The sequence below is a fragment of the Schistocerca nitens genome, chromosome 7 (assembly GCF_023898315.1).
Source record: "Schistocerca nitens isolate TAMUIC-IGC-003100 chromosome 7, iqSchNite1.1, whole genome shotgun sequence".
NCBI lineage: Eukaryota > Metazoa > Arthropoda > Insecta > Orthoptera > Acrididae > Schistocerca > Schistocerca nitens.
The window spans coordinates 364340886-364364269 of NC_064620.1; the positions used below are offsets into that span (position 1 = coordinate 364340886).

General features: G+C 39.5%; 1 protein-coding gene across 1 annotated transcript in view; it reads left to right on the forward strand.

Moving 5' to 3' along the window:
• Positions 1–814: 814 nt before the first annotated feature.
• The window catches only part of LOC126194759 (equilibrative nucleoside transporter 3), an 83775-nt gene continuing 61205 nt past the window's right edge, over positions 815–23384 (forward strand). Inside the window, exons 1-5 of the mRNA XM_049933041.1 lie at positions 815–1158; positions 1437–1619; positions 2378–2459; positions 8441–8607; positions 10530–10624. Coding sequence (XP_049788998.1) covers positions 1456–1619; positions 2378–2459; positions 8441–8607; positions 10530–10624 — 508 coding nt within the window. The 5' untranslated portion in view covers positions 815–1158; positions 1437–1455. The remainder of the gene's footprint in view (positions 1159–1436; positions 1620–2377; positions 2460–8440; positions 8608–10529; positions 10625–23384) is intronic.

Here is a 23384-nt window from a genome sequence, read left to right on the forward strand (position 1 = left end):
AGTTCCTCTTCTTCCTTTGTTGTTGTTTCCTATTTTTCCAGTATTCACTCATTTTTTCTCCATGAAGTACATTCCTTCCTTCTGTCCATGTTGTTCCCGATTTTTTATTTCTTCTGCTTTGAAAGCCTTCCAGATTTAGTATTTTATTTTTAATTAGCCAGTTTTTTAGTTATTTTTACGTTACTTTAATTGGTTCACTAACATGTTTAAAAGTGAGACCGAAACATCAGAAAGGAATTTTTGTTTCATTTGAATATTGTTGAAAGGGGGATCTGATTCACTGAATTATTTGTAATACTAATTGTACAAATCAGACTCAACATTAAGCACGTGGTTCTAAATAGGACTATTGACTTGTAACTGAGAATCTATTTTCAATGCCCCTGTATAATGGTATTGTTTTCTTTTATCATGTGCGCCTTATTTAGCATCGTGCTACATACAATTATGTTTTTTTAAATAAAGCCCACACAGAGTTTTAAATTACTCATGAGAACATCGATTTCTTACTAGTCCTCAGAGATAGATTAATAAATAATTTAAAAAATTATTTGAACATTACATTTAATCATCATGCAGGTTAAATAACTGTAAATTATATCTAGAACATAACAAACTCCTCATCTGTGATCTACTTTATATGTGATTAACAATCCGGCTGTTCTCTTTTGACTGGGAGCGTCAAACCACCTTATCGATTCTTTTGTTGTGTATTTGCTGCGATCTCCCGATTGTATTAGGTACTAAACAATAGTTGTGTTCATGGAGGTAAGAATAATTCTTACCTCCATGGTTGTGTTAATGTGCTATCTTTGGCAGAGATATTGTAATGTTTGTGCTATTGACAGCGGCAAGTGTCAACTACTAGTTCGGTGCGCTTGCTGACGCTCGGCGGTGACAATGGTATAGGTAGTGTGTTGTGAGTAACATTCGGATGATGTAGTGACTGGTGACTCATGGCATAGTAACATGCTGCCCGTCTTCGTTATTTCATAAATGCAACATATTCTGTTGAAGTGGAATTACACGAAATACTGGCCGTATTATTTTCGTATAGTTGCTAAGTGAAAACACGTCTCAAGCAACGTCTTGCGTTTTAAACCAGATACGTAAATTGATGTGGCTTTAGAAAGAACGCGCTGACTTTTCAAAAAGGGTGTGAGTATATAAGTGTATCGTCCTTTTCTTCGGAGGGATTAGAATAGTGTCGCATTGTAATTAGGCAACAATTTTCCAGATGTGCCAGCGGCTTGGTGTTATTGTTCTTCATCTGTTGTTCAGTACCAAATATTTCATGCTTGTGTTGTTTATCAGAATGAAGGAAGGACCAATAATAAATAGAAACAAGGAAAAGCGGTGGAAGGGACTCCTCTGACTTTTATTTATTGGATGGGCTTTTGAATATTTTCATCCACCCATGTCGTCTTACTCCACAGGTAATTCAAGTTTCGGAATATGGAGTACTCAGTCAATACCAGGCCACTCCTTCAACAGAGTGAAAGTGAGAGTGATTTTGACGATGGAGCAGCAACGAAAAGTCGTCCTGGTGATGATGATGACCATGTTGTCGTCACAGATGATGTCAAACCTCTGTTTAAAGTCAGGGAACCGTGTGACAGGTAAAATAATTATGTGAAATCTCTCATTCATGTTTCTCTGTTTTAGTTTTTTTAATAGACGCCAAATATAATGTTATCCAGCATCGATTGATTTCATATTTGATACAAACCATAATCCTAAAAGCTTTCCAAATATCAAACTCATTAGATACTTATTTCACCTCACAGAGGTAAATTTCAGTTATCGTGGGGGCGGGTGTGTGTGTGTGGGGGGGGGGGGGGGGGGAGCACAAGTGGGGAGTGGGGATCATAGCCATATACACCTGTTACTTGTATCTTAAACGGGATGCACGGATATGACAATTGTTTCATAAATAGCACTATAGGAAGATCACAGAGTAATGAATGAAAAGTTGGTTTTGTCATGTGGTAGGGCATCAGGTGTTTAAGAAAAGGGCTGAACTTTAAGCCAACCAAGTTTTCCCAGTTACATATGTGTCTGCCTATCCTCAGTTTTATCACTGCAGTGACGAAGACTTTGCATGCATTTTCAAAATTTTGAGTATTAAAGTTTAAATTCCTCTTAGGGTTATAACTCTGTTTGTAGTATTTTACCTGCATGCCTTGTTTTCTAAACTATAACAAAGTTAATATTTGCCATATGAAATGCTGTGAATTGAAAAAGTAGAGCTATCAGTTTCGTGTGGTCCTTCAAAATTCTGCAATAGAACGTATTTGATTTCTCACATACAGTATTTAGACTGAGTGAACTGCAGCACATTATGTAGAAGTATGATATTTGTTTTGTTTTCTTACAGGTTTAACCTAGCTTATGTTATATTTTACCTGTTGGGAATGACTACTTTGCTTCCGTGGTGTTTCTTCATTACAGCAGATGATGTGAGTCTGCAAATTTTCTTCTTTTTCCAATTATTAAAAATTAGAACTATTTCGAGATTTGCATTGATGATGATTGACAGCTGTTTGAAATTGGATTGAAATGAATTTACTAAAGGCAAAAACTTGGCTCGAACACGGATTTCCCACTTATCATGAGTGGTCGCCTTACCATTAGGCTATCCATGTACGCCTCCAGGACCGACGTAAACCTCTGTATATCACTCTATGTCCTTATAGTATATTCATGAAAGTAAGAGACTGTCGTATGGGGATGTATACAGTGTGACATGAAAGTTTGGCTGGGTCCTGGCACATGCACAAATAGCCGAATGCAAGGCAACTGCTCGCAATAAGTGGGAAACCTTTGAGTCCCAGTCCGGTGCAAATTTTCACATCGCTAACAGATAGAATACCTGTGCTTAAATTTATTGTCTTCAGTAAATTCATCTATATCTATTGAAGACAGAGGAAAGCTATATATTGTGGTGGTAGTGTGAACAAAATACCATCTGAATGCCATATATTGTTTCTTTCACAAACACTTAATGTGCGGACAAATTTGAGGTTTTAGAGTGGGGACAAACTAAATATAACAGTAAAAAAAAGCACCATGATCCCAAAACACACAACATAACAAAAAAAGACAAAATTAAAATATTCTGGTACACCAACAAAATCTACAGGACACTTCCCTTGACCTTTCAACCATGAAAACTGAAATAGTCATTTCCCTTGACCTACATAGATCAACCACAACTATTGATACCAAAAAACCAACACCTACAACTACAAAAAATGTCAGAGACAGTGGAACTCTGGTCACCTCATATTCTTGCGGCAAATACTACACTTCAGTGATCAGCCCAAATAACTAAAGGAATTTACTAATGGAAATACGTCCTCCCCCATCTCTGACCACAGCGTAGCACTGTTATATTTCGTCGTCATATCCATACCTAACAATAGAAGCCACATAATAAATTAAATGTCTTACTGCACCACAAACAACATACCTTAAACCTAAAGAAAAGTCATGTAAACAAAATTAATTGATAACTCACTGAAAAAACTTTCATACCTTCCATCCCGAACTACAAACACTGCCAAGGGTTTCACACATCCAACATCAAGGCTCAAATGAACCCAATGCAACACAATACACTTGGCACATACACACACACACACACACACACACACACACACACACACACACACACACCACCAGAGGACACTATCAAACACAAGAAGATGACATCTACAAACACAACAAACTCATAAACTCCACATGGAAATGACATCACATGCAACACCCTTACGTCGCGGGTCAAAGCAGATGCATGGAATTGGACATTTCCATTGACCGTTATGTTCCACTGCCAATTTTGTCTCTGGATATGTGGTGCCTTTTTGTGTCAACACGAACTATTGTTTTTGTCAACCTGCACCTCTTTTACTAAGTGATGGAACCTTTAATTCCACAGAAAGCAATTGCACACTTTTGTTAATAATGCATTTGTTTGGTGCCTACCGCTTACAAATAAATGTTTAAGTGAAAATTCACATCAGTTATCTACATAAATATGGTAATAATTTGTAATTTTTTTCAGACCAGCCCGCAGCTGTATTTCAGGTATATTTTACGCTAGTTTCATTCTGTTGTATGACACCAAAAATTCATCAGTCTTCAAAACTAGTTCTCATAAAGTGGAACCAGCACTCTCCTGCCACTTTGTGAGAAGTAGTTCGAAGGTTGTTGGTGCACACTCAGTGTCATCTAAAACTGTTTGTTGCGAAAGCTTGAATTTTGTGTGTATGTTTGTGTTTGTTTGTGTTTGTTTGTGTGTCTGTCGACCTGCCAGCACTTTCATTTGATAAGTCACATCATCTTTGTTTTTAGATACATTTTTCCTACGTGGAATGTTTCCCTCTATTATAACTGTTTGTAGTTTAATACACATACCTGAAATGCAGCTATGTTGGTTTAATTAATATTTAAATTATTCACCTGTGGAGCACCAAATAAGCAGGGTCTTTAATAGTTTCTTTTATGTAATGTAGTCAGATGATGGATTTATGGAGATAATTACACCATCGCTGGTGTGGGATTACCCAGTCTAACTTTCACTAAGCTGCCAGAATTAGTTAACAACGTGGTACCATGCTCATGCTGATGACATTGACATGTTGGAGATATGAGCATTAAGAATTTGTGAGAAGGCCAAAGTCAGTTAATGTTATACAAATTTGAAAAGCACTTTCAAAGATCACCAGTGATGTGTGCAGGAAAAGGTGAATTGTCATTCATCAGGAAATATAACCATTCCCACATTTCCTTGTGATATAAAGAATGTGGAGAGGAAGCAGTTTAATTTAAGTTTGGCTGACAAAGAGTTCTTCACTGTCAGTGACAAACAGTGTGGTACCAAGACCACATGTTACTCAGTTCAGTTCATTCTACCATTAAATGTAAGATCTAAAGAGATGATTCTCAAACTTTATTATAAAATTTTGTCTGTTAAAAGGTATTCGGCCATAAGAAGAGTCTATTGGGACACCTCTGTGAAAACAGAAAACAATCTACATCCTAATCATTAGGGAAAGTAATACTGAATGAATGGTGAAGTACTATGGGGTACAGACTTTTGAAAGCAGGAGATCTGTCGACAGCTCTTGCATTAAGTATGTAGGGCTCTGACCAATATTACCCAGTGTGGTTATGAGTTCCAACTTTCTCTCTCACTCCACATTTCACCAGCAGTCTTTCTCAACATCAAGAGAACATATCCTAACCAAATGCACTACTATGGATTTCCTGAATACTCAACATTTTTACAATTGTTCAGATAGTGTTTCTTCCTTTAGAGCATTGTGACTTCCTTTCAACCCATTTCCCCAAGAAAATAGTGTCCCTCAGATAAGTATTTTATGTAACATTGTTTCAAGAGTTAGCTGCATTGCCTGATAAGATATCAATTTTCACACTTTGTTGGGGGGGGGGGGGGGGGGTGTACACAATAGTTTTGCTCATAACATTGCTTGGCAATTACAATCAGTCACGTAACAGTCTTCAGCCTCCTGAATAATGTCTGTAAGAAGTGTTTTACTTTTTATGCAGAACAATTAGTATCAATTTTGTTTTCAGTAATCTTACAGTTCAATAGCGATACATGTGGAGCACTCAGCTTTTTAAAATACCATTGACACTGAGTCTCATGACTTTTTTAAATGAGAAATTCACATTATTTTTATTATTAGGTTTGCATAGTGCAAACTGGCTCAACAATGAGGACTGAAAGGAGGTTGATGCAAGTGCCACCTAAAGCCTTTATTCAGTTCCATCTAGAGTATGACTCTATTTTTTATGCATCAGCAAGGCCCAACTATCGGAAATTTGTAGATACGGTCACATTGTCCACAAAGAGGGCAGAAGATTGGTGATGGGGGTCGGAAATAAGTTCCACACCAGCATCAGTATAGGCAATAGTGGCTTCTCTTTCCCCATCAGATGTATTTAGTCAGTGTCATCTTGAAAATGTCAGTCTGCTGCATTCAACTTTGTCATTAAGACAGCCCAATTGCAATCTCATCAAAGAGATATCTCTTTGATCTGAGAATAATGATCTAGCAATATTATTTCACCTAAAGTCTCTCTCTTACATTTTACAAAATATAAATATCTCAAGGAAAACCAATGCCCCCTCTGCTACTCTCTGCACCCCACTTTGAGGACAGCTGGTGTAAGGTAGGAGAATAGGAATTGGAAAAGTAAGTAATTTGAAATATCTTGTACCCAAAGAAGCTCCATATTATATCCAAATACTTGGAAATGATTGTTGGTGTAATGCTCAGGAATTAAAATAATTATATTTCTCCAATGTAGAAAAAGACAGATTGCTACTTACCGTAAGGAAGACATGTCGAGTTGCCAAGTTGCATACAGGCACAATTAAAACATACTTACACAAAGCTTCCGGCCATGACTTTCATCAGTAAAAGAGAGACATACACCATTCACACACACAACCAAGCATACCTCCTGCACATATAATTGCCAACTCCAGCATCGTAGGCCAGAATGCAACTATCACGTGGGGTGCAAGCAGCAATCTGGAGGAGTAGGGTTAGTAGTGTATGGGTGGAGAGAGAGACAAATGCAGGCTGGCGGAGCGTCCAGGGACTAGACTGCCAACCGCAGCATCGGGAGGTTGTGGGACAGAGAGGTGGGGAAAAAGGAGCAAAAAAGGAGAGGAGCAGGGAAAGACAGACATATGCATTGGCAGAGGGCTGCAAATAAACATGGCGGGATATGAGAATGGGGAGGAGATGATAGTACAGCAGGTCTGGAAACTGTTGGTGTAGGGTGTGGAGACAGTATGTTACCATAGGTTGAGGCCGGGAAAATTACAGGAGCAGAGAATGTGTTGTAAGGATAACTCCCGTCTTCACAGTTCAGAAAAACTGGTGGTGGAGAGCGGCATCCAGATGGCTCGGGTAGTGAAGCAGCCATTGAAATCAACTATGTTATATTCAGCTGTATCTTGTGCCACAGGGTGGTCTACTTTGCTCTTGGCCACAGTTTGGCAGTGACCATTCGTAATGGTGGATAGCTAGTTGGTGGTCATAACAATATAAAAAGCTGTACAGTGATTACAGCAGAGCTGATAAATGACATGGCTGCTTTCACAGGTACTCGGCCTTGATGGAGTTGGATAAACCTGTGTAAGGAGTGGAATAGGAAGTAATGGGTGGGCGAATCGGGCAGGTTTTGCACCTGGGTCTTCCGTAGGGATATAATCCTTGTGGCAAGGGGCTGGGATTGGGAATGGCAGTGGGATGGACTAGGATGTTGTGGAGGTTGGGTGGATGATAGAACACCACTTTAGGAGGGGTGGAACTATCTTGGGTAGGATGTCCCTCGTTTCAGGCCATGATGATACGTAATCAAAGCCCTGGCAAAGGATGTAGTTCTGTTGTTTCTGTCCTGGTTGGTACTGGGTGATGAAGGGGACACTGCTTTGTAGATGGTGCTTGGGGGCGATGGGAGGATTGGGGTGTGAGGGGAAATGGCACGGAAGATCTGTTTGCAGACTAGCTCTGGGGGATAGAGCCTGTCTTTGAAGGCCTTGGTGAGACCCTCAGCATGCTTTGGAAGGGAGTTTTTGTCACTGCAGATATACCAGCCTCAGGTGTCCAGGCTGAATGGAATGGATTTTTTAGTGTGAAAGGGATGACAGCTGTCAAAATGCAGGTATTGTTGGTGGATTTCATGTGGACAGAGGTGCAGATAGAGCAATCAGAGAGGAGGAGGTCAACATCTGGGAAGGTGGCACACTGTTGAGGAGGACCATGTGAAGCGGATGGGAGAGAAAGTTTTGAGGTTGTGAAGGAACGAAGATAGTATGTCTTAGTCCTGAGTCCAGATCATTAAGATATTATCAGTGAACTTGAACAGGACTAGGTGCTTGGTGTTTTGGAAGGCTATGAAGATCTCTTCCAGATTGCTGCTTGCATCCCATGTGATTGTTGCATTCCGGCCCAAGATGCTGGAGTTGGCAGTCGTATGTGCGTGAGGTGTCCTGGTTGTGTGTGGGAATTGTTGTGTCTCACTCTCACCCATTCACTCTTTTACTGATGAAAGCTGTGGCCAAAAGCTTTATGTAAGTGACTTTTAATTGTTCCTGTCTGCAACTTGACATTTCTTACTTACAGTAAGTAGTCATCTGTCTTTTTCTATATTTTTGATATTCCTACCTGGAGTTTCCATATCTTGATTTAATTATATTTCTGTATAGTTTAATACTTTTTTAAAATTTAAGCAAGTTAAATTATTATAAATGCAGCAAACATTTTGGTTATGTTTGCAAAAAGCCATACTGATTGGAATTATATTAACAAATATTCATGTAATTATATATTTTTCAGAGTTAGAATCAATTAATTGGTGGTCTGGAATTAATTCTACAATTCTATTCTTGTTGCAGTACTGGATGTATAAACTGAGGGATGTTAATCAGAGCTCTTTTGAGATGTATGACCTTGATATTGATCAGAAATCAGATTTGCAAGCCAGTTTCACAGCTTACCTCAGTGTTGCATCAACAGTTCCCAATACACTCTTCCTTGTGTTGAACTCCTTACTTAGTCACAGGTATGTTTACTCAATTTTCAAGCAAATGCAGATTTTCCAGTGTATATGATATAGAAATATAAGATATAATAAAACCACATTAGTAAACTAGAACAAATTGCTGGACTTATTGGCAGTGAAACCTGCAATACAGGTAAATATCGAAACAGTGAAGTTTCGTTTCTACAGAATGGTGCAGGGTTCGAGCTAAGTGATTGGCATAACCAGCAGTGTAAATCTACAACCAGTGTCGGGATGTTAAAAACTTAAACAAAGAGAGCAAATAAATCTTAAACATTATGAACTAAAGTAAATACCAAAGTTATTTACAAATGTTAGAAATCCAAACCTTAGTACCTAATAAAATGAGTAAACATAGTACATCTGCAGTGGTGCTTGTTAGGAAATAAAGTTCGACAAACAAATTACTAGCTAACGGGAGTGTACTAGTTGCAGTTACCAATGGATCTCGTTGGAATAGTCTTTAACTTACTGATGGTACTGTTTTGTTACATAAGCTGCAGAACAAATCTGTCACAAAGTAGGATAACGCAATAGCTTAATTAGAAGAGAGTTAAGACTTGACTTCACTATAGAACCAATAAATAAATAAATAAATAGGAATAACAATGATATGAAAGCCGGCCGAGTGGCCGTGCGGTTAAAGGCGCTGCAGTCTGGAACCGCAAGACCGCTACGGTCGCAGGTTCGAATCCTGCCTCGGGCATGGATGTTTGTGATGTCCTTAGGTTAGTTAGGTTTAACTAGTTCGAAGTTCTAGGGGACTAATGACCTCAGAAGTTGAGTCCCATAGTGCTCAGAGCCAATGATATGAAAGGCAAATAAATGAAGAAGAGAGAAGACACAACTGAGATAGAGGTGACTTGCAAAACAGACATGGATATGATTACTTTATAACCATATTTCTGGATTCTAACCAAATAGAAGAGTACTCATCTGAAAATAGGCTGGATAAACACAGCCACATATCATATAATGAATGCTTTCACAGTCAGATGTCTTAGTTGCTGGTGAGTCTTCTGGGTTGTAAGGCTGTGATCCAAGAAACTTTTCAGTTCCTGGCATTTTGCCCAGAGAGTACGTGGACAATGTTGGAGATGCTCTTAGACTTCACTCATCAGTCGAGAAGACTCAATGAAGCCAGGAGCACCTCCAAAGATGTCCAGTACCAGTATGGGTTAAACATGAAGTGAAAAATTTCTTCGACCACAGTCACATAGCCACAAATCATAATTTGTGAGGAAGCCTTGAAGATTTCATCCAGTAGCAAGCAGTAAATAATAATGTAATGTGAAACCACAGATTTCATTCCCATTTTGAGAGACACATTGCTAAACAGGATTACAGTTCTTCTACCAGTTACTATTATAACTTATAAGTAAGAACTACATTTTTCTATATATTTGCTATTGTCCATTATTATTTCTGCACCATGCTATACTTATAGTTTGTTTAATGCTTTCTGTACCTTGCTCTATTCAGTCAAGCTTATTAGCACCATATATGTCATAACGTCTGTTCATTTCAGTCTTTTTCGTACCATCTACCTTTGACATATTTTTACTTCAGTCATTCCTGTTTCCACCATATTATGTCTTAAAGTATTGTGTTAGTCTTGTATTTTTCTTGTCTTCTGTTATTATTTTTTTCTGTTTTCAAGTATATGAAAGCCAGCTCCTCACCATTGCATAATGCCAAATATCTACAAATTCTGAAATAAAAGTTACACTTGCTTGGTACATAATTCATAGTTCTTTCTTTTCTTTTTCTGTTGTCTGAAAGTCCCGTTTCACAAGCATGCCAAATGAAAGAAGAAAAAGCAAGCTGCTGGACTAAGTGTTTCTTGGTATTGTTAAGATTCAGAGATTTTGGCTGTTTTCCTTCATGTATCTATGTATTCAAACACAATTTGTACTTTGCAGGATATCATTAAAAATACGAATGGTGGGATCAGTTTCGATTGTTGTCTTACTATTCATTGAGACCACAGTCCTGGTAAAAATAGATACAGACAATTGTAAGTAACTAAATGTCATTGTAAGTGCATGAAAATATTTATAACAATGTTAGGCAGAAAAGTTTTATTCACTTTTTATGGAATCTAACATTTTTTAATATTTTTTTGTAAACCTAGATTATTTGTAGTTTTTTGACGGTGAAGAAGCAGTGACAGGATGGCTCTGTATCTTGTAAAATATGAAATTCTTTACCAGTTTTTTGTGAAAAAGCTCTAAATATTTGGGTAGCTAGTACAATGTGAAGTCTACAAAATAGTTAAAAGACAGAAGATATTGCATTGACAAGTAAACATATCCAAGGGATACACTTTGATTTTGATAGGTGTTGAATATGTTTTAGTACAGAATAAAATAAGACACATTTTTATGTGCCCATATGTCCACTAAGAGAGTAAAACAACCCCTTAAAAAAAAACTAAGTTTAACATTTCTGAATGATTCCCATTGAAATGGTGATAGATATATTTAAAAAAAGATAGAGCTCCTAAGGTTTTCAATATACATTGCAATGGTGCACCCACATGTGTCAAAGTCTTTATCTTTTTTTTTCCCCCTCCAAATCCCCTCACCCTCGCATTTTTGTTTCTGATTTCGACATATGACTAACAGCATCGTTAATACCAAATTCATCATATACAGTGAAGTGGTATTCCAAAGATGCATTTGTCAGAAAGCCAGAAATATCTCTGTACAGTTGCCCTGTGTGTCTGTTTCAGTGCTAATTATCAAATTGGTTTGTTTAACAAGTGTAATTTTGTGAAATATAAAACATCTTGTGTTGCATTTATGTTTCCTTTTTACATTTGGTGCAATTTTTTGTTTTCAAGTTGTAACCTTTCCAGATTGAATTTATGTTCAATTCGAAATAGTTTGTATGTTAATGCAAATGTGTACAGTAATGAGGAAGCACAGAAATGTTCAGGTCAAAAAAATGGAATGCCCTTTGATTTTGTGCGGTAGGTGCATCAGACAGTGGCAATTTCGTGACAGGAGCAGGAAAGAAGAGATGACTCCCCCTCTTTTTCTCTTGGTTGATAAACCTTATCCAAGCACAAGGGCAGCAGTGGGGACAGCTGGTGTGAGGGAAATGCTGAGTTAGAAGATTTGAATAAATACATTTTTGATAAATGACGCACTTATGGGAAGTCACATTACTCAAATCTTTGAAGACGAAAGTGCAGTTTCATGTCGTATTCTAAGTGAAGAAGGTTATGAAGAAATGGTAGATGGTGATAAAAAAGCAAAAGTTGACACAGACCTTGAGTATAAACAAACAACCATTACATTTTATTGCTCTGGTAAAAACAAATTTGAAACTGTAAAAAATTGGAACACGGGTAAGATACTATGAACAGCATAGTGAACCCATTATTGTAGCCAAGATAGACACGAAGCTTACGCCTACCACAGTAGTAAAAGTTTATATTCCAACTAGCTCCGCAGATGATATAGATATTGCAGAAATGTATGATGTGATTAAAAAAAAAATGTTCGGATAGTTAAGGGAGAGAAAATTTTAAGTCATGATGGACTGGAATTAGATAGTAGAAAAAGGAAGAGAAGGAAAAGTAGTAGGTGAATATGGACTGCGGGTAAGGAATGAATGACGAAACTGCCTGGTAGAATTTTGCACGGAGCATAACATAATCATAGCTAACACTTGGTTTAAGAACCATGAAAGAAAGTTGTATATGTGGAAGAGGCCTGGGGACACTGGAAGGTTTAAGATAGATTATATAATGGTAAGAGAGAGATTTGGGAACCAGGTTTTAAATTGTAAGACATTTCCTGGGGCAGATATGGACAATTTATTGGTTATGAACTGTAGACTAAAACTGAAGAAACTGCAGAAAGGTAGGAATTCAAGAAGATGGGACATGGATAAACTGAAACAGAGGCTGTAGAGTGTTTGAGGGAGTTTTAGGCCACATTTCCCAAGACCAGGGGAAAGAGAGACAATATAAGAAGAATGGGTAGCTTTGAGAGATGAAATAGTGAAGGCAGCAGAGGATCGAGTAGGTAAAAAGGTGAGGGCTAGTAGAAATCCATGGGTAATAGAACAGATATTGAATTTAATGGATGAAAGAAGGAAATATAAAAATACAGTAAATGAAGCAGGCAAAAAGGAATAAGTGTCTCAAAAATAAGAATGATAAGAAGTGCAAAATTGTTTGGCAGGGATGGCTAGAGGACAAATGTAAGAAGGTAGGAGCACGTATCACTAGGCATTAGATATACTGGATACAGGAAATTAGAGGTCTCTGGAGAAAAGAGAACAACCTGTATGAATATCAAAACTCAGGTGGAAAACTAGTCCTAAGCATAAAAAAGGGAAAGCAGAAAGACGGAAGGAGCATATAGAGGATCTACACAAGGTCGATGTACTTGAGGGCAGAAGTATGATAATGGAAGAGGACGTAGATGAAGATGAAATAGGAGATGTAATACTGCGTGAAGAATTCGGCAGAGCACTGAAAGACCTACATCGAAACAAGGCCCCAGTAGTAGACAACATTCCAGACTACTGATAACCTTGGGAGAGTCAACCATACCAAATCTATTCCATCTGGTGAGCAAGATGCATAAGACAGACAAAATACCCTCAGACTTCATGAAGAATATAATAATTCCAATCCCAAAGAAAGGTTGCTGACACCAAACTATCAGTTTAATGTAACGGTTGCAAAATACTGGCAAGAATTCTTTACAGCCAAGTGTAAAAAGTGGTAGTAGTCGACCTCAGATAAGATGAGTTTGGATTCTGTAGAAATGTTGGTCGAAGTAGAGAAGATATAAAATGTAGACTGGCAATAGCAAGGAAAGCGTTTATGAAGAAGAGAGATGTGTTAACATTGGGTATAGGAAGTCTTTTCTGAAAGTATTTGTATGCAGTGTAGCCATGTATGGAAGTGAAACATGGATGATAAACAGTGTAGACAAAAAGAGAATAAAAGCTTTCAAAATGTGGTGCTACAGGAGAATGCTGAAGATTAGATGGGTGGATCACATAACTAATGAGGAGGTACTGAACAGAATTGGGAGAAGAGGAATTTGTGGCACAACCTGGCTAGAAGAAGGAATAGGTTGGTAGGACACTTTGACACATCAAGGGATCACCAATTTAGTATTGGAGGCAGCGTGGAGGGTAAAAATCATAGAGAGAGAGAGAGAGACCAAGAGATGTGTATGCTAAGCAGTTTCAGAAAGATGTAGTTTGCAGTAGTTACTTGGAGATGAAAAGACTTGCACAGGAGAGGGTAGCATGGAGAGCTGCATCGAACCAGTTTCTGTACTGAATATCACAACAACAACAACAACAACAAAAGATGGATACAGAAAGGTTCAAAGAGTGAAGATTCATATAAATGGAAAGCACAAATTGCAAACAGATGGGACAAGAAATTAAACATTATTAGATATTTTTAAGTATCTATTAGATAAATTTCAAATTGCCATGGTCGAATTAGTACCTACACGTGATCTGGATATAAATAGATGGGCATTACATGCAAGGTATGATGATAATTAACCATAACATTTGTTTAAGGCGTCTTCAAAATGAATTCTTAATTTTAAAGTAAGACACTACATTGTTTCAGGGAAAATCAATAAATTCATCACTCAGGTGCAAATTATGAATAAAGAAGAATTTAGGAGGAAAGCTTACAAACTTACGGAGGTTGTCAATTGAAGATTGTATTGATTGGAGAGACCAATGTGGATAATTCTGACCTGTCAGCTTTGTTTGGAAATGCATGCAGGAAAGACATTATCCTTCAGAGGAACATCAAAGGTGAAATTAAAGCAAAATTCCTGAATGGCTTACCACATAGGTATACAGTACAGTCCATTATATCTGGACCAGAAATTTAATGTCCCCTTTGCACATAGTTTTGAAAGAAAAATATGATAAGTTCGGACCAAAAGTTGGAAAAAGATTTATACAAAGTAGATAATGTCCTTGTGTTCACATCTAAACTGATAAATTGAAATCGGAGCTCATTAGGTTTATATACCTAAAAGGAATGAAAAATTTGTGCTATGTTTAGATTGAAGACCAACCAAATGGAAAAAAAAAAATTAATGCCATTGGTTAACATGGAAAAGAGGCGAATATTTTAACAGTTTCCTGCTGGAACAACTGGTATTATTCAGCCATTAGATGTATGTACATTTCGGCCAAGGAAAAATTTCATGAAACATTTTTCAGATGTAATTATATAACTAAGATGTTAACTTGCATGTAAGAATTAATATTCTAAAACCTCAATTGCTCATTCAAAATCAGTTTTCTTCTCTCAGATTCATCGGTCTTTTTAAATATGTATGGTACAAGAGTAATTACATTGAACATAAATCATCTAAATGTGAGACACCTGTTCATTTTTGCTTTAAAGGCTGTGTGATTCTGTTTGCGACTCCTGTCATGAAATTGCAAATTGCAGCTGCCCAGTGTACTTGGTGTGCAGAATCAAAGCACATTAGGCTTTTTTTTTTTAATATGAATAATTCTGTGCTTCCTCATTGATGTACAGATTTACAATAATGTTATAACAATGATGTACAAACTATTTCAAATACAACATAATTAACTCTGAAAGAGACACAACTTGAAAACAAAAAAATAACACAATATAGTTTATATTTCATAAAATGGAAAGAAATACATATGTACAGAATAATATATGTAGAATATACATTTAGAATATATTTATCAAACGATGGAAAATCGAGGAAGGAATGTAACAATATTATGGAAAGGTAAGTTGCCACTCACCATATAGTGGAGATACTGGGCCGCAGATAGGCACAACAAAAAGACTGTCACAAATAAATAAAGGTTTCGGCCAGTAAGGCCTTAATCAAAAATAGCGCGCGCGCGCCCACACACACTGTCTGTCTGCTATTTTTGCTGAAGGCCTTACTGGCTGAAACCTTTATTTATTTGTGACAGTCTTTTTGTTTTGCCTATCTGCGGCCCAGTATCTCCAGTATACGGTGAGTGGTAACTTTCCATTTCATAATATTGTTAGAATATATTCATTTGCATGGAGAGCTGCATCAAACCAGTCTCAGGACTGAAGACCACAACAACAACAACAACAACAACAATATTCATTTGTGAAAGACTTTTTAAACCAACCAGCGTGTCAGTTGGCATCGAAGTAGACACACATCAGGCATGTGTACAGTGATACAGAAATATTTGTAGCTTACTTCTCGCAAATGTGTCTTTGGAATACCAGTCCATCATATATGATTGAATTTGGTGTTGACAATCTTATGCATTTTTCTATTAGTGAAATGTTGAATCGAAAAACAAAATAATGGAGGTGAGGGAGTTAAAAAAAGATTTAATTTTATCCGTATTTCACAGCTTCAAATGTGGCTATATTCAATACACTGGAGGTACGAATTAAAAAATGTCTTCATTCATGACTTTTCATGTTTTATTAAGTACATGATGCATTTCAGACCCTGTGGGTCTTACAGCGGTCTTACTACATGCTTCATTTTTTTTCTTTTGAATGAGGTGAAATGCATATTCCTGTCACGAAAAAGTTTGCTGTTAGGTTATGAATTTCATAAGTCAAACATCCCCCCCCCCCCCCCCCCGCCCCTCCCATGACCCATGGACCTTGCCGTTGGTGGGGAGGCTTGCGTGCCTCAGCGATAGAGATAGCCGTACCGTAGGTACGACCACAACGGAGGGGTATCTGTTGAGAGGCCAGACAAACGTGTGGTTCCTGAAGAGGGGCAGCAGCCTTTTCAGTAGTTGCAAGGGCAACAGTCTGGATGATTGACTGATCTGGCCTTGTAACAATAACCAAAACGGCCTTGCTGTGCTCTTACTGCGAACGGCTGAAAGCAAGGGGAAACTACGTCCGTAATTTTTCCCGAGGGCATGCAGCTTTACTGTATGATTAAATGATGATGGCGTCCTCTCGGGTAAAATATTCCGGAGGTAAAATAGTCCCCCATTCGGATCTCTGGGCGGGGACTACTCAAGAGGATGTCGTTATCAGGTGAAAGAAAACTGGCGTTCTACGGATCGGAGCGTGGAATGTCAGGTCCCTTAATTGGGCAGGTAGGTTAGAAAATTTGAAAAGGGAAATGGATAGGTTAAAGTTAGATATAGTGGGAATTAGTGAAGTTCGGTGGCAGGAGGAACAAGACTTCTGGTCAGGTGACTACAGGGTTATAAACACAAAGTCAAATAGGGGTAATGCAGGAGTAGGTTTAATAATGAATAGGAAAATAGGAATGCGGGTAAGTTACTACAAACAGCTTAGTGAATGCATTATTGTGGCCAAGATAGATACGAAGCCCACACCTACTACAGTAGTACAAGTTTATATGCCAACTAGCTCTGCAGATGACGAAGAAATTGAAGAAATGTATGATGAAATAAAAGAAATTATTCAGATAGTGAAGGGAGACGAAAATTGAATAGTCATGGGTGACTGGAATTAGAGTGTAGGAAAAGGGAGACAAGGAAACGTAGTAGGTGAATATGGATTGGGGCTAAGAAATGAAAGAGGAAGCCGCCTGGTAGAATTTTGCACAGAGCACAACTTAATCATAGCTAACACTTGGTTTAAGAATCATGATAGAAGGTTGTATACATGGAAGAACCCTGGAGATACTAAAAGGTATCAGATAGATTATATAATGGTAAGACAGAGATTTAGGAACCAGGTTTTAAATTGTAAGACATTTCCAGGGGCAGATGTGGACTCTGACCACAATCTATTGGTTATGACCTGTAGATTAAAACTGAAGAAACTGCAAAAAGGTGGGAATTTAAGGAGATGGGACCTGGATAAACTGAAAGAACCAGAGGTTGTAGAGAGTTTCAGGGAGAGCATAAGGGAACAATTGACAGGAATGGGGGAAAGAAATACAGTAGAAGAAGAATGGGTAGCTTTGAGGGATGAAGTGAAGGCAGCAGAGGATCAAGTAGGTAAAAAGATGAGGGCTAGTAGAAATCCTTGGGTAACAGAAGAAATATTGAATTTAATTGATGAAAGGAGAAAATATAAAAATGCAGTAAATGAAGCAGGCAAAAAGGAATACAAACATCTCAAAAATGAGATCGACAGGAAGTGCAAAATGGCTAAGCAGGGATGGCTAGAGGACAAATGTAAGGATGTAGATGCTTATCTCACTAGGGGTAAGATATACTGTGTACAGGAAAATTAAAGAGACCTTTGGAGAAAAGAGAACCACTTGTATGAATATCAAGAGCTCAGATGGAAACCCAGTTCTAAGCAAAGAAGGGAAAGCAGAAAGGTGGAAGGGGTACAAAGAGGGTCTATACAAGAGCGACGTACTTGAGGACAATATTCTGGAAATGGAGGAGAATGTAGATGAAGACGGAATGGGAGATACAATACTGCGTGAAGAGTTTGACAGAGCAATGAAAGACCTGAGTCGAAACAAGGCCCCCGGAGTAAACAACATTCCATTGGAATTACTGACGGCCTTGGGAGAGCCAGTCATGACAAAACTCTACCATCTGGTGAGCAAGGTGTATGAAACAGGCGAAATACCCTCAGACTTCAAGAAGAATATAATAATTCCAATCCCAAAGAAAGCAGGTGTTGACAGATGTGAGAATTACCGAACAATCAGTTTAATAAGCCACAGCTGCAAAATACTAACACGAATTCTTTACAGACGAATGGAAAAACTGGTAGAAGCAGACCTCGGGGAAGATCAGTTTGGATTCCGTAGAAATACTGGAACACGTGAGGCAAAACTGACCTTAAGACTTATCTTAGAAGAAAGATTAAGGAAAGACAAACCTACGTTTCCAGCATTTGTAGACTTAGAGAAAGCTTTTGACAATGTTGACTGGAATACTCTTTCAAATTCTAAAGGTAGCAGGATAAAATACAGGGAGCGAAAGGCTATTTACAATTTGTACAGAAACCAGATGGCAGTTATAAGAGTCGAGGGACATGAAAGGGAAGCAGTGGTTGGGAAGGGAGTAAGACAGGGTTGTAGCCTCTCCCCGATGTTATTCAATCTGTATATTGAGCAAGCAGTAAAGGAAACAAAAGAAAAATTCGGAGTAGGTATTAAAATCCACGGAGAAGAAATAAAAACTTTGAGGTTTGCCGATTACATTGTAATTCTGTCAGAGACAGCAAAGGACTTGGAAGAGCAGTTGAACGGAATGGATGGTGTCTTGAAGGGAGGATATAAGATGAACATCAACAAAAGCAAAACGAGAATAATGGAATGTAGTCGAATTAAATCGGGTGATGTTGAGGGTATTAGATTACGAAATCACACACTTGAAGTAGTAAAGGAGTTTTGCTATTTGGGGAGCAAAATAACTGATGATGGTCGAAGTAGAGAGGATATAAAATGTAGACTGGCAATGGCAAGGAAAGCGTTTCTGAAGAAGAGAAATTTGTTAACATCGAGTATAGATTTAAGTGTCAGGAAGTCTTTTCTGAAAGTATTTGTATGGAGTGTAGCCATGTATGGAAGTGAAACATGGACGGTAAATAGTTTGGACAAGAAGAGAATAGAAGCTTTCGAAATGTGGTGCTACAGAAGAATGCTGAAGATTAGATGGGTAGATCACATAACTAATGAGGAGGTACTGAATAGGATTGGGGAGAAGAGGAGTTTGTGGCACAACTTGACCAGAAGAAGGGATCGGTTGGTAGGACATGTTCTGAGGCATCAAGGGATCACCAATTTAGTATTGGAGGGCAGCGTGGAGGGTAGAAATCGTAGGGGGAGACCAAGAGATGAATACACTAAGCAGATTCAGAAGGATGTAGGTTGCAGTAGGTACTGGGGGATGAAGAAGCTTGCACAGGATAGAGTAGCATGGAGAGCTGCATCAAACCAGTCTCAGGACTGAAGACCACAACTACAACAAGTCAAACATGGAAAATAGGTACAAAATGGTTGAAAAGATGAACAGTGTAAACTTGCTAAATAATCCAAGAAAAGCATTTATAACCTTTTAGCACCAGCATGCATTATTTTCTCCATCGTTTTCATACATATCACTTCATTCAAGAGGCACATTCACATACTTGTGCCTCTTGAATAAAGCGATATGTATGAAAATGACGGAGAAAAGAATGTGAGCTGGCGCTAAAAGGTTAAAAATGCTTTTCTTGGATTATTTGGTAAGTTTACACTGTTCATCTTTTCCACTATTTCACACACATTTTCCATGTTTGACTTAAGAAATTCATAGCGTATCATCAAACTTTTTCGTGACAGGAATATGCATTTCATCTCATTCAAGAGAAAAAATAAAGCATGTATTAAGGTGAATTACACCTGATGATGGACTCGCAAGTTCCAAAATACATCGTGTACTTAATAAAACACAAAAAGTTGTGACTGAAGGCATTTTTTAATTCGTATCTCCAGAGTAAAAAAAAACTTTTCTGACAAATCTGGGTGCGCCATTGTCATGTACATTAAAAACCGTAGAAGTGTTTCTTTAATTTTTTGTTACATCTTACTGTTTGACTGTAATTCATTCAGAAATATTAAAATCAGGTTTTTTCAAGGATGTTTTTCTTGCACCCTTAACAGTCATATGGGCAATTATAAAATAATGTGTGTGTCCTAATTTGCTATATATTACAACATATTGTAAGTGGAAGTTGTTTTATTGTTAAAATTGGTCAGGAAGAAAGAAAGAAAGCACAGAAAAGACAAGATGCTGTGGGAGCTGTATATACTGGACAGTGTTTCCTGCTATGCTTATCCTCTAGTAATTAAATGGACAACCAATCACTTAAATTTGATTGTCTGATGCCACAAAATCACCGATAACAGCTGAGAGAATTAGACTTATTTCTGAATGAATGCCACCGCCTGGAATTTCTAACTTCCAGCTAGCTACTTTTTCTGTACATTCTACTCCTCTTCTAGTGACTAAAACAATGGAATATATAGGCATTTGTGATCTTAAAGCCAATCCTGATATTATCAGTCTTCCAGCAGACAAAAACTACACCACTATGCCAATGAATCCCAGTGACCACATGCTAAGAGGATCTGTCCACATTCTGAAACCTTCCATTAAATACCTTACCCATTATGAATCCATCCCAAATATCCAACATGACCTTCAGCACACACTCTATCATTGGAATCCACTTCCCTCATAACACTGACAGTCCTCTGTGTACTCACGTTTTGTTTTCCCCTAGAGCTCTATATACCTCATTCCACCACTCCTTCTGCAGATCTACCCGGCAGTTGTCCATCATGCAGTGGAAAGTCCAGGTTGGAATATCAACAATATTATGAAAATAACAGATTGCTACTCACCATAAAGTTGACATGTTGAGTTGCAGATAGGTGCAATGAAAAGCCTTACCTGTTAGCATTTGGCCAAAGGCTCCTTCAGAAGAAAGAAACACACACCTCACTCACACACGTGACTACTATCTCCGGCCACTCAGGCAAGACTGTAATAGATTGCATTGAATGGGAGCAATGATCTGGAGCAGGGAGGGGGAGGGATAGCAAGGTACAGGTGGGGGAAGAGGAATCTGTACTGTCTGGTGGAGCATGCAGGGGCTAGAGGCGGCAGGACAGGGCCGACAGGTCCAGTGTCAGAAGGCTGTGGGGGAAAGAAAGGAGGCGGGTGCCAGAGCATAAAAGAGAGGAACAGAGAAGAGGAAAAGGGGGAAACAACCAGTGGATGCCCCCCCAGGGGATCCACAACTCTTTTGTGGATACATGCGTAGCGAGCACGGGACCCCGAGCTGATGTGGCCTTCCTTCCTTTCCGGGCTGCATACCTTTCCTTTCTGCATCCTTCCCCATCCCCCATCTTCGCCCCCCCCCCCACCTCTGGCTCTTTCCTTCCCTTTCTCCCCCTCTGGGGGTATGGTTTGTGCCTACATCTGGAGATGGATGCTTGTAAATGTACCACATTCTTCGCCTTCCTTGCTTGTAAGTCTTCATCCTTCCTTTGTCCTTCTCTTTTCCTTACCTCTTCTCTCTACCCTTTTCTCCGCTGCGGCGTTTGAGACCTCTTCTTTCCTTTCCCTTTCTCTTTCTTCCTCCCTGTGCGTGTCTGAAGGCCGACCCACGCACTTCCATGCGTAGCTGGTGACGGGGTAACGCGTAATTCCCCGCCCCGGGTAGACAGGTAGGACACGTACGTACCCCCTGGTAACGGCCAGGCCCAAGGAGGGGTGATTACCCGAGCTGATACCTTCCGAAAGTGCCGATTGGTCCCTCCGTCCGTTTGTCGGGAGGTGTGACCTGAGGTGTGAACAATCACCTAAGGTGGGAGTGCCCTCAGAGAGGGCCCCCACAAGGGAGGAGCGCACCATCGGAGACGCCGGTAATCATGGGGGATTCTTCCGCAATGGTTTCCTCACCTTCCACTATGTCTGCTCACAAACGTAAGTTCACTGAGTCTCAACCACAGTCAGTTCTTCCATCGTTGCCACAGTTCCTTGTTGTTTCTCGGTCTGATGAAGGTCACGACTTCTCCACGGTCAACCCTTTCATTATTCAGAAAGGTGTCGATGCAATTGCAGGTCCTGTAAAGTCTTGTTCCAGATTACGGAATGGCACCCTGTTGTTAGAAACAGTCAGTGCCCTCCAGGCACAAAAATGCGTACCTCACTACTACACACCTTCCCTGTCCGGGTGGAACCGCACCGTACCTTAAATTCTTCGCGTGGAGTCGTTTATACACGCTCCCTCGATGGACTGTCTGACGAAGAAATTCAGCACTACCTGTCTGACCAGGGCGTAACGGCTGTTCATAGGGTTATGAAAAGGGTTGACACGAACATCATTCCAACCCGCACTGTCTTCTTGACATTTGACAAAGTTCAACTCCCATCGAAAATCAAAGCCGGCTATGAGATAATTTCCGTTCGCCCTTACGTCCCAAACCCTACGCGTTGCTATCGGTGCCAGCGGTTCAATCACACCAGCCAGTCCTGTTCCAATCCGGCCAAATGTGTTACATGTGGCAGGGATGCCCATGAGGGTGCTTGTCCACCTCCATCCCCTCGCTGCATCAACTGTATGGGTGACCACGCCGCTTCCTCTCGAGATTGTCCCGTTTTTAAGGACGAAAAGCTCATCCAGGAAATTAGAGTAAAGAAAAAGGTGTCGACCTTTGCTGCTCGAAAATTATTCGCCAGTCGACAGCCCACCGTGCCTCAGAAAGGAAAATAAAGCACTGTCCTTGCTTCTCCTCGGACAACAAAGGAGGCGGCCATGCAGACTTGCGACCTCACCTTTAGTGCCACGGTCGTCAGATCGGCCAGTGCAAAGATCGCCCGTTCAACCTCACCACTTTCGCCTGCCCACTCTCTGGCTCACCCTTCGTCGAGTTCTGCTAAATCTCGAGCCCAAAAGTCAGACACCACAACTTCAAAAAAAGAGCATACTCGTGAAGAGTTTTTACGTACGGCCAGTTCCCAACCATCGGTTCCTCCTTCATCTAAACATCATACTTCCAAGAAGGCTACCAAGAAACCCAGTTCCTCTCCTTCTCCGCCAAGGCGTGTCCCATCTACAACACCACCTGGCGGAAGTCGCCCTCGGCCGTCTTCTGTGTCGCCGAGGCGCACTGCTGGCGGCCGATCAACCGGCCGGTCGCTGGTGGCAGGAGCTGCTCCTGACCAACCTATGGATCAGGATCTTCTGCCTTCGGCTGAATGCCATTCCATGCTGTCGGTCGCCAGCTCAGAGCAGTCGTTGAGTTGACAGCGACCTTGGTCACATTCCTCCATTT